Below are 12,363 nucleotides of genomic sequence, written 5' to 3'. Positions count from 1 at the left end.
GCGATCTTCTGCTTGGGTTCTATCATTGTTCCTTTTTTTTTTTTTTTTTTTAAGATTTCTTCTGTTCCTTCAATTGTCATCCATTTTTTCTGAGTTCCTTTTAAATTTTTGTTTGTATGGGCCTATCCTTCATGTTGGAAGCTTTCCTCTCAGATGTCTGGCCAGGGCCTTTGATTCAATGCTCATATTTAACAAGGCATGTCAAGGCTGACAGAAGCTTTTTGTGTAAGAGCAGAGCTTATCTACGGGTGGGCTCAGTGTACCGTAATGGGGAGGGGGTGGGGGGCCTGCCTTGGAGGATCCTCAAACATGGATTTGTACATCTTTTCTTTAAGTCAGTTCTTCTAAACAGTGTTGACCAAACTCTGCCTGGTAGGTAATCTTGGCTGGCTGCTATCGTTCTGGAAGCAGGCTGGGGAAGGGGATGTGTTTTCAGTATGGCATTGCTCCTCCATCCTGTGCTTGCTATCTCTAAGTCTGGAGCTTCTCTAGTTAAGTTGCTCCAAAGAATAAAGTTTGCTTCTTCTGTTAGGGTGGGGGAAGAGTAGGGGAAGAGTAGTCATTTGGATGTACATTTAATGGAATTGAGGAGTCCACAGATTTTCAACAAAAAGCTCTGCTTTAGTACTACTCACTTACTTCCATCTTCAAATTAACTTTTAGCTCTAATTCCTGAGCCTTCGTGGAGCTATAGAAGATGAATCTGCTCCTCTTTGTCAGTGTAACCCTCTTCAGGCCTGAAGGTTCCAAGTTTTTCTGTTTTCTCTTACTCATTTATCTGCTTTCTCTTTTAAAGATATATTTATTTACATTTTTTATTATCTCTTATCTCCTTTCCTGTTCTCCTTTGACTTTATGGGTTTATCCCTTTTTATTCTTCTGCTACTGAATTTTAAGAAGAAAGTGAAGATAATACATTATTCTACCATTTCAATCAGTATTTAGGTATCACTTCTTACCACCCTTCAACTGTTTATTGATCATTATTAACATAATTCTGGTTGCCAGTGGTTATATTTTTTTGGGGGGGATGGGTATTGGGGATTGAACTCAGGGGATCTCAGCCACTGAGCCACATCCCCAGCCCTATTTTGTATTTTATTTAGAGACAGGGTCTCACTGAGTTGCTTAGGGCCTTGTTTATGCTGAGGCTGGCTTTGAACTCGCAATCCTCTTGTTTCAGTCTCCCAGCCACTGGGATTACAGGTGTGCGCCACTGCCCAGTTTGTCAGTAATTATAATTTAGATAACGAAACAAAGAAACAAAAGATGGGTTTTTCTGAAGCATCTGATCAAGAGTTAGAAGAATAAAGATTAAAGAAGTAAGAGTGAAATTTAAAGAGGCCATATACATCCAATGAGAGCAGAGAATATGTAGCGCGTGAACAACCAATATATCACTAATTAAACCAGGTATAGTGTAAAGCTTGGCACAGTCTGAGTTGCTGGAAGGGTTAAAAGAGGAGGTGGAGATATACAGCTTCCTGCACTCACCATCAGGTGGAACTGTCAGCCCAGGACAGCTTTGTGTCTGGAGTGCAGCCATTGGGTCGGAAAGGAAGAAAGCCAACTGTAGGGTTTTTGTATCTGCAAGTCAGTCACAAGGCTACTTTGGAAAATGGCTTCCAGGATGTGTTGTATGAAGAATTGTTATTTGACAATAATGATGCACTGGGTAAACCCACAGGATAGGGCTGGGGATGTGGCTCAAGCGGTAGCGTGCTCGCCTGGCATGCGTGCGGCCCAGGTTTGATCCTCAGCACCACATACAAACAAAGATGTTGTGTCCGCCAAAAACTAAATAATAAGTATTAAAATTCTCTCTCAAAAAAAAAAAAAAGAGAGAGATAAACCCACAGGATAGATATAGCCACATTAGTTGATCCCAAACCCCAGTTACCACCTAGAATTCTCCAGACTTATTGGATCAGAATTTCTAGGGATAGAGCCATTTTTAGTGAATTTCCCAGCTGTTCTGAAGTATAATTCAGTATGTAAACTAAGGAACAAAAATACACTCCCAAAGTGATTCTGTATATTTTTAAATAATCAAACACATTTGAATAGTTGGGGATACTGATGTAAGAGTGGCTAACCTCTCCCTGCTGACAACATAAACAATCTGTCCTCCAAATATTAATAGTTAATTTCCTGGGCTTAGTACTATCTAGATGCTGTTTTATTTGTTAATGATGGTGTTTTATTTGTTATCATTATATTTTTCCCATAGCAAAATGCCTTTTTCTTTCTTTTTTAAAAATTAATGTCATTGTTAGAGCAATTTTAGGTTTACAGTAAAACAGAATAGATAGTGCAGAGATAGTTATAAAAAAATGTCTCATTTGAGAACTGGAGCTATAGCTTCATAGCTATAGCTCCATCCAGCTAGCATGCTTAAGGCTCTAGGTTCAATTCCCCAGCACAGATAAAAATAAATAAATAAATAATAAAAACAGCTCATACCGTTCTTGAACAGCTTTGGAGTAAGCCCCAGCATTCAGTGTTTTTCTGATAAAGTCACAGATGTGAGAGCTCTCTCCTGGGCATCGAGGGAGTCCAAAAACACCTAAAACAGCAAAAGACAAACATCCATTCCTTCAACAATCATGTCCTGGATCTAATATGTTCAAGGCACTGGGATAAAGAAAAACCAACAAAAGCCAGACCTTAATCTCATTAATTTCTCCCTCAAGAAAGTGAGTTATTGAGAACTAATATAACCAGCTTCATCCTGGTGCTATTATGATTTGGATCTGGAATGTCCCCTGAAAATCTCATGTGTTAGGCAATACAGCAATGTTCAGAGATGAAAAGACTGGCTTATGAGTCGATTAATATATCTGATGGACTGAAAATCGGAATAGACAACTTGGTGGTAACAATAAGCAGGAGGAGCAAGACTGGAGCAATCAGGTCACCAAGGGCATGGCCTTGGGGATTCTTTCTGTCCTAGAACCCCTTCTTGTTGTCTCTGCTCTCCAGCTGCCATGAGCTGAGCAGTCTTCTTCTGCCATGCCTTTCTGCCAAGATGTTTCTGCCTCAGAGCCAGCCAACCATGGGCTGAGACCACTGAAACTATGAGCCAAATAAACTTTTTCATCTCTAAATTGTTCTTTTTTTTTTTTTTTTTGTGGTGCTGGGGATTGAACCCAGGGCCTTGTGCATGAAAGGTAAGCACTCTACCAACTGAGCTATGTCCCCAGCCCTCTAAATTGTTCTTGTCAGTTATTTTGATCACAGTGACAAAAAGCTAATGAATGCTTAGTCCCACATTCTTTGTTGACTAAGGACCTCTGCACCTGCTCTGCACCTGCTCTTTCCTAGAGGATGTGCTGCTTCTGTACTCTACCACATGGCTAGACTCATTCTCATCTCCTGGGTCTTAGCTTGTGGATGTCAGACTATCCACTATGTGAGGTGATGCCTGTTCCCATTCTCTTTCCCTCCCCCAGTTATACTTTTATTCTCAGCATCCTCATCAATAACTTTTTTGGGGAGCGAGGGGAAGGTACTGGGAATTTAACTAGGAGCATTTTACCACTTAGCTACATCCCCAGTCATTTTTATTTTTTATTTTGAGACAAGAGTCTCGCTAAGTTGCTTAGGACCTCACCAAGTTGCTAAGGCTGGCCTTATATTTGCTATCCTCCTGCCTCAGCCTCCCAAATTGCTGGGATTACAGGTGTGCAAGCCACTGTGCCCAGCCATCAATAACTTTTTTAAGTACCAAGCATAGTTCTAAAGCATATATAGTCATTCCTTGGTATCTATGGGGAACTGCTTCCAGGACCCTCCTGAGGTCATCAAAATCTATGGATGTTCAAGTTCCATGTATAAAACTGTGTAGTATTTGCATATAACCTATATACATCCTCCCATATACTTCATTTAAAAAAAATTTTTTTTTGAGGTGCTAGAGAATGAACCCAGGGCTTTGCATACTAAGCATACCCTCTACCACTGAGTTATGTTCCTAGATTCCCTATAGATTATAAATCATCTCTAGATTACTTATAATACCTAAAATAATGTAAATACTATGCAAATAGTTTTTATGTTTAGAGAATAACAAGAAGAAAAAAAGCCTGTATGTGTACAGTACAGATGCAATTTTTTTCCAAGTATTTCCAGTCCATAGTTGTTTGAATTCACAGATGTGGAGCCCACAGATTCAGAGGGCCAACTGTGTTGACAATAATTAATCTTCCCCGTGGCCCTCCAGAATAGACATCCTTTTTTCCCCATATCACAGAGAAAACTTTAAAGAGAGGTTAAATACCTCATCCAAGGTCACACAACACTGGTTACAACAAGGAGTTTAACACAGGTAGCTTGGCTCCAGAGCCCCTCCATAAATATTTGTTGAATGAATGATAAAAATGTTTTTTTTACCAACGTGTATATGTAAAATTCTTATACTTTTGAAAAGTATTTTCCCACCCACCATTTTACTTCAGTCTCTGAAAAACTCCCAGAAAATAGACAAGGCCTTGTTTACTTTACCTCATCTGTGAAAGGAACCTAAGATACACTGATATGCCCATGAGTAACAGTTAATAGTGTCAGTCCAGCTTTTCTGAATACACGAAGAATTCTCTTGTTCCTGAACAGTTACATTCATCAGAATAGAGATAAAATCCTATTCCAAAGATATATCCTTCCCCCCAAATATGTAATTCAAACTAGAAAACCTAATGTTTTTCAAAGGGTTTAATCTATATTGTTAAATTTATGACCAAAAAAGGCTTATACACACTTTTTTTCCTTAAGCCCAAATTCAATAGCATAGCACCAACACCAGAAAACAGGAAAATTCATTATATTTTCCTAACTCCTTAAGTGCCACCTGCCATGTGGCTGCAACCAACTCACCTGCACATAACATCAGTTAAATTGGAGAACAATAAATGGCAACCTAATGATTCACCTGTGTAACTGGGCTCTGGAATCCTGAGTCTCTTCCTATTTCTCATCAGTGCTGGCTAGTTTGTCACAAGCTGCAGAAACAGGATTTTACAAAGATGGCTGACTTCTTATGCAAACAGAGCTGCTAGATTTTTAAAAATCAAGTGGTCTTGTGGGTTAGAGCAGAGAAAGAAGGAAATAAAGTGGTCAAAGTTACCTTGATGTTGTCCCCCAACTGAGATGAGATTGATCATGGGAGGTGATGGGCATCTCTGAGCCACTGCCCTCCTGGGGATTAAAAAAACAAAAAAAAAGCGGGAGGTGGGGAGAGATTATCAATGCTGGCAGATGAAAATGTATCATCATCAGTTAGCATCACAGATTAAGCTACTTAATACCCAACTGTGCCCCCAAAAAACTATTATAAGACTTTCCTCTACCATGGTCAAACACAAAACCTTTTTTGTTGTTGTTGTTTTTCTCATAGAAAGTACATTATGTTCCCATGTTCTTACATGGCTACATTTTAGAATAATTTTCTTTCTAAGACAGGGAAGGATCCCAAAAGAATTAGAGGAAAGAATTTATCTGAATATAAGAAAAAAATCAATTCCATGCAAGTAGCAATATATATCAGAGAAGGACTTACAGAAATTGGCCTCCCTGGGAGAATCCCATAGCATTGTAACCTTGCTGCAATTTAGGATCTTCAGCAAGAATCTGGCATACTGTTGTTACTTGGGAATTGACATTCAAGAAGAAGCTGTTCTCCACATCCTAAAAAAGGAGTCACAGACAAGTGAAAGGATGGGACTGAAGCAACCACTAGCAACTGCAAGAGGTGACCTCAAGTTGGCACTTTCACACAAGCAGTCCAGAGTGAAGGTGTTCTTGTATAATTTGCTTCTGAAAATGCAATGTGAAGCATTCTAACAGCACATTCAGTCAGCAAGCCTTCAAGGAACAGAGTAGCAAAGGGCCTTACCTCTATCATGGTCTTTCCAATCTCTAAAGACAAGACGTAAATTCCAGGTATTTTCTTCTCAACCATTTTTTTAATAGCACCCATGCTTAAGGGATTACAACAGCTGTCTCCTAGCCAACAAAAACAATGATGGAAACTCATGAATCAAAACATTACTTACTTTTTAAAACTTTTGTGCCTCAAAGGGCATTATCAAGAATATGAGAAGGAAACATACAGAATGGGAGGATATATTTGCAAGACATATATCTGAGATGGATTTCCAGAATATATAAAAAAAAATCTTTACAATAAGACAATGTAATTTTTGAAATGTGAAAAGGCCAGGGGAGGCAGCAACATGTAATCCCAGCAACTTCAGGAGGCAGAAGCAGGAAGATTGCAAGCTCAAGGCCAGCCTCAGCAACTTAGCAAGAACTTGTTTCAAAATAAAAAATAAAAAGGGCAGGAGATGTAGCTCAGTGGTAGAGCAGTCATGGGTTCAATGGCTAGTACTACACACACACACACACACACACAAAAGGACTCTGACATTTCTCCAAATAAGATATTATAATGGGCAACAACAAATATCATTGATCATTAAGGAAATTCAAATCAAAACAACAATGAAGTACAAATTCTTACTCATCTAGATTGCTTTAATAACAACTTTTCTAAAAAATGGAAAGTAAGTGTTGTCAAGGACACAGAGAAATAGAAACCATCATATATTGCTGGTGGAAATGTAAAAACAAAGCCACATGGAAAAGTTTGCCAATCTCTCGAATAAATAAATAAATAAATAAACAGACAATTACCAAATGACCCAGCAATTCCAACTCCTAATTATATACTCAAGAGAAATGAAAACATACATCAATACAGAAACTTGCACACAAATGTTTACAGTAGTATTACTGGTAATAGCCAAAAGGTGGAAACAAGCCAAATGTCCATCTATGGATGAATGAATTAACAAACTCTGGCATATTCTTTTTTTTTTTTTTTTGGTGCGGGGGCACCAGGGATTGAACACAGGGTACTATACCACTGAGACACATCCCCAGCCCTTTTTATTTTTTGAGACAGGTCTCACTTAATTTCTTAGGGCCTTGCTAGTTGCTGAGGCTGGCTTTGAACTTGTAATCCTCCCAAACTGCTGGGATTACAGGGGTACACCACCACGCTCAGCCTGGAATATTCTTTTGATGGACTATTATACAGTCATAAAAAGGAATAAAGTATTGACATATGCTACAACTTGAATGAACCTCAAATACATTATGCTAAATGAAATAAGTCCAACACAAAAAGTCACAGTCCTATAGTTCCTTTTATATGACATACCCAGAATAGACAATCCCATAGATACAGAAAGTAGACTGTAGGTTACCAGGGGTGGTAGGAGGGGAAATGAAATGATTACTTAATGGCTGGCATGTTGAAAATTTTTGAAACTAGAGATAAGTGGCGCTTGTGTGACACTGTGAATACATTAAATACTACTGAATGCTGTACTTTTAAATGGTTAACTTTATGTTATATGAATTTCATCTTAATAAAAAGATTAAAAGAATACTTTTTTGCCCTCTACCAGTTTATCAAATAATAACACACTTCAAAGGCCTGCATGATATACTTGAGACACTAAATTTACAATTGAAAACTAAGCAGAGGTATACATTCCCCCTCCTTTACCATAGGGGACATTTTAGGCAAAGAAAGAAAGATTTCTCTTTATAGCCAAGATTAGGGTAAGGCAAGTGAAGCACCTAGCACAAAATTTAAGGGGGTACTCACTCTCCAGTTCCTTCCAATTGCCAACCCTTCACTTATAAAAAATTGAAAGCAAGAGCTTCCTTAAATTTGCATTCTAGCTGCTTCCTAGACTCATCCTAGTCCCAGACTTGTTTCTCTTCCCATTAAGGATCCATAACTAAGAACTGAAGAAAACTCAGTAGAGAAGTGGACTGAGATCATTTCCTATTTATCACTTAATCATTCCATTTTCAATCTTAGAAGAAGCTTAAGTAGCAGTTTAAAGAAGGAAAAACTATGGCCTGGAGAATCGTCTATTTCTCTCCCAACAACATTCATCACACTGACCTGTTTATTGTTGGCTACTGAACTGCCTCCCTTGTGACTGACCGCAAGTACTGGGAGAGCAGGAAGCATGTATCTTGTATCTTCTTTTAACCTCACTGTAGTAGCTCCTAGCTTGAAATGGAGTCTTAAAAGAGCTGTCCACGTTTGCTGACTCTAATTCCTTTCTGAACATGTTTTTAATCCGTTCCAGTAAAGCTCTATTACCACTTTCCCCCAAAACTGTTTTTGTCAAGATCATGAATGATCTTCACGCTGCTCAATACAATAACCAGTTCTCAGCCCTCATCCTACTTAATCCATCAACAACATGTGATACAGTTGATTGTTCCCTTCCTCTTGAAACATTTTCTTCCCTTGGCTTCTGGAACACTGCAGTGTCCTGACTTCCTTCCACCTTGTCTCCCTTGCTAGTTCCTCCTCATCTCCTCCACCTCCAAATGCTTTAATGCCTCAAGGTTCAGTACTCTGTCTACACTCACTCCCTAGGTGATCTTACACAGTCTCAAGGATTTAAATGCTAGTCAGATGCTGAAGGCTCCCAACTGAAATCTCCAGCCTGTATCTCTCACCTCCACTAGATGCTCTTATGTCTCTATGACATCTCCCAGTTGTATAACAAAGATCTCACATTTAGATAAGTCCAAAACCAGATTATATCTGGGGGAGGGGGGCGTGTAAAGGCGAGCACCACCACACCCAGCTCAAAACCAGATACTTGATTGTTCCTCATCCCAAATTTGCTCACCCTACAGGCTCCCCCACCTTGGTGAAATGACAACTTCAGCTGGGTGTGGTGGCACACACCTGTAATCCCATCAGCTTAGTAGGCTAAGGCAGGAAGATCACAAGTTCAAAGCCAGCCTCAGCAAACTTAGCAAGGTTCTAAGCAACTTAGTGAGACCCTGTCTCAAAATAAAAATAAAAAGAGCTAGGGAATATGGCTCAGTGATTAATGTCCCTTGGTTCAATCCCCAGTACAACCTTCTAGTTGTTCTGGCTAAAACCTGTGGTCATCTCTTGACTCTTGTGTCACATCTAAATCCCAAAGTTTCCACCTTCAAAAGAGACCTGTACTTTGACCACTTCCAACACCTCCACTGTTAATACACAGATCCAATCCCCATGATCTCTTATGTTATTGCAATAATAGCTTCCTATCTTGTTTCCCTGCATGACCCCGAGTCTACTCTCAATACAGCAACTTCAGTTAAAATGTAAGTCAGATCATGTCACCCATATGTAGAAAAGGTTCCTGTCTCACTCTAGCCAAAGTCCCCTTGCTCACTCAGTTCCAGCCACACTCATCCGAATATTGCTCCTTGCATATACAGGACATAATTGTGTCTCGAGGCCTTTGCATTTGCTGCTGTTCCTTCTACCAGACATCCAAATGACATCTTTTCTTATCCACTTCTGGTCAGTGAATCCTTTCCTGACTTTGCTTTATAAAAGTACAGGATATCACCTTCCCTCTCTATCCCCCCCACTTTGGTTTTCTCCATTGTACCTGTTACCATTTGACATATTAATGTTTTACTTATTTATTCTTTTACAAGCTGTCTCTCCTACTGCAAAGTAAGTTTCAAAAAGGCAAAGATTAGACTTTTTCATTCAATGCCGTATCCTCTGTGCGCAGCAGATGCTCGCTAATATGCTGGATGTATAATGTAGAGCCTAACGAATTTCGATTCAATGTGTGAACGAATAAAAAGGATGGATGCACCGCTCAGGTAGGCAAGACCAGCAAGCCTGAGCAAGTTCAAGACGCTGCACGCTGTGCAACTGCTGCAAGGATGACAGAGACAGCCTAAGACCCCGTCGCAGTACACAGCTATGAGCGCTCACTCCCGCACAGCCCCTTTCCCTTCTCCCGGTGCAGAGCAGCGCCCCAAATCCTAAAACGGACGGGTACTGGGGAATCACTGTCCTCGCCCTCCACACCCTCATTTTGCAGACGTGAACCCGGAGAGCCGCCAAAGGCTTGGACCCTCCTCGCTCACTCACCCATCCCGTGCCAGATCACCAGCGGCAGCGGCGCCGGCGGCTCGAGATGCCCCAGTGCCCGGGCAGCGCAGGACCAGGGCAGCAGGGCGACAGCCAGAAGCCACAAGAAGCCGGGCGCCGCCATCTTGGCTGTCACATGATCGCGGGCGCACGGCGCCAAGAACCGCACTCTGGCCGGGGCGGGGCCGCCGCGGGCTGCGCTGGTTCTGGTACTGCCGCGAGGTGCGCGCCAGGGGGACAGTTCCCGGCGACCACGCCCCCATCAGGGTTCCGCGGCCACCACCACAAACCAAAAATATTGCTAACGTTTATTCAGCGCTTGCTGCATACCAGGCACCATGCTTTACATCCTTTCCCTGGTTAAATCCTCTTAACGCTATACACTTCTTACCATTTTACAGGTAAGAACACTGAGGCCCTGGGAAATTGGGTAAATTGCCAAGATCACAGAGAGAGCAGCAAATTGGTGGGGTCCAGAGTCGTTGCTCTTCGCCACTGCACCATGCTGCCATTGGAAGGAAATGCTCTGTGGAAGGAAGAGAGGAAGAAAGGACTCAGCCTTGTGTTTGAAATGGAAGGGGAGACATCATTTCCAGCCAGGACTAATCATGACAGGGATGGTGTTTATTCTGGATCATGAAGGAAAGCTAGGATTTCAATAGGCAAATAGGACATTTGGGAAAGGACTGACATGAGCCCTAGCTCCCTAAAGGAGAGAGAGTAGGCGTATTTTCTAGAAATGCCAGGGCTACCAGTCTAACGAGAGCATCTGTGGGCTGCTGAAGAGTGAAATTTACTGCCACTTCCAAGTCTATTCTCAGAGCTGGATTGTTGCAAGAGGCCCTCATCAACCATGACCCCTTTTCCATCCTCCCCTCTTCAATCCATTTTATGTTCTATTGCTGGATCCTCTTTCTTAGACCACTTCACCATCTCAATTCCCTGCCCTTACTCACCCACCCACCACCACCACCACCACCCCAGAAAAACATCAAAAATTGTTTTAAAGCAATTTTAGTGAGACCGCGTCTAAAAATGAAAAAGCAGGGCCTGGAGATGTAGCTTACCCTTTATGCGTGAGGCACCAGGTTCCATCCTCAGCACCACATAAAAATAAATAAATAAAATAAAGGTATTGTGTCCACCTACTTCTTTAAAAAAAATGTTAAAAAAAAAAAAAAAACAGCAAAAAGGGCTGGGGATGTAGCTCGGTGGTAAAGTGCCCCTGGGTTCAAGCCCCACTAACAAAACAAACAAAACAAAATGCAAATGGTTTTAATAAGGAAGCTGTTACAATGGAATACTATGAGGCTGGCTTTTCACAAATGAGGTAGATATGGTGACATGAAAATTTTTCTCAATATATTATAAAGGAAAAAATTTGTTAGACATGAAGCCCTTCCATCTGGTGCAATTACAACTAGTAGGTGACGGTTGAAAATTCCATTAAAATGCAGAATCATATAGAATTATTCAATATGCAGTTTTGTTTATCTAAAGAAAAGTAAACTTATTATATATTGTAAGTATTTTCTTTTAAATTTAAGGCCTATAAATGTAAAGTCTTTCACCAATCTTTTTAGATTGAGTTAGGCCCTTTCTATGATTATGGTACCTCTGAAGCATTTCTTGAAATGATTTGTTTCTTACCTTTAATGAATCATCTGTGGTTTCTTTAAAGATTTTATTAAACTGAAGTGATATTTGAAAGACACTTGTAAAACAATTCAAATGCAAAATTATTCTGGATGATCCTAGTGTTTCCACTTACAGATTTCTCACCCAGACCTTATTTAACAATTTTTTAGCAATTTGCCTTTAGCAAGCCATTCCAAAGCATCCAATTTAGTGCTTTTGTTGGGTTTTTTTTTTTTTTTTTCTTTTTTCTTTTGGTACTAGGGACTTAACCCAGCAGCACTTAACCACTGAGTCACATCCTCAGCCCTTTTGTATTTTTATTTAGAGACAGGGTTTCACTGAGTTGCTTAGGGCCTTTCTAAGTTGCTGAGGCTGTCTTTGAACTCAAGATCCTCCTGCCTCAGCCTCCCAAACCATTGGGATGGCAGGCATGCACCACTGCACCTGGCTCCAATTTAGTTTTTGCAGAGAAATCTCTTTATATTCATATTTCAAGTGTTTCCACAAATCTAAATTACAGTAGAGGGCTGGGGTGGTGGCTCAGCGGTAGAGTGCTCGCCTAGCATGCATGAAGCACTGGGTTCGATCCTCGGCACCACATAAAAACAAACTATTGTATTCACCTAAAAACTAAAGATACATAAATAAATGAATATTTAAAAAAATAAATAAATAAATAAATTACAGTAGAAAATATCACTGATATATAAGTGGAATATCAATTGGCATTTGGTAGGCACTCA

General features: G+C 40.4%; 1 protein-coding gene across 2 annotated transcripts in view; it reads right to left on the bottom strand.

The window, feature by feature from the left end:
• Ppt1 (palmitoyl-protein thioesterase 1) overlaps positions 1 to 10,140 on the bottom strand; it is a 28,965-nt gene extending 18,825 nt beyond the window's left edge. For both annotated transcript variants that reach the window (XM_015485213.2, XM_048815676.1), the window contains exons 1-5: positions 9,983 to 10,140; positions 5,891 to 6,000; positions 5,555 to 5,682; positions 5,123 to 5,193; positions 2,464 to 2,566 (exon numbers count right to left, since the gene is read on the bottom strand). In XM_015485213.2, the coding sequence (XP_015340699.1) occupies positions 2,464 to 2,566; positions 5,123 to 5,193; positions 5,555 to 5,682; positions 5,891 to 6,000; positions 9,983 to 10,106 (536 nt within the window). In that variant the 5' untranslated portion in view covers positions 10,107 to 10,140. The remainder of the gene's footprint in view (positions 1 to 2,463; positions 2,567 to 5,122; positions 5,194 to 5,554; positions 5,683 to 5,890; positions 6,001 to 9,982) is intronic.
• Between the last annotated feature and the right edge of the window lie 2,223 nt (positions 10,141 to 12,363).

Source organism: Marmota marmota, unplaced genomic scaffold, assembly GCF_001458135.2.
Source record: "Marmota marmota marmota unplaced genomic scaffold, marMar, whole genome shotgun sequence".
Lineage (NCBI taxonomy): Eukaryota > Metazoa > Chordata > Mammalia > Rodentia > Sciuridae > Marmota > Marmota marmota.
Note: the sequence above shows the minus strand (reverse complement) of the source record. Positions and strands in the feature narration are given on the sequence as shown.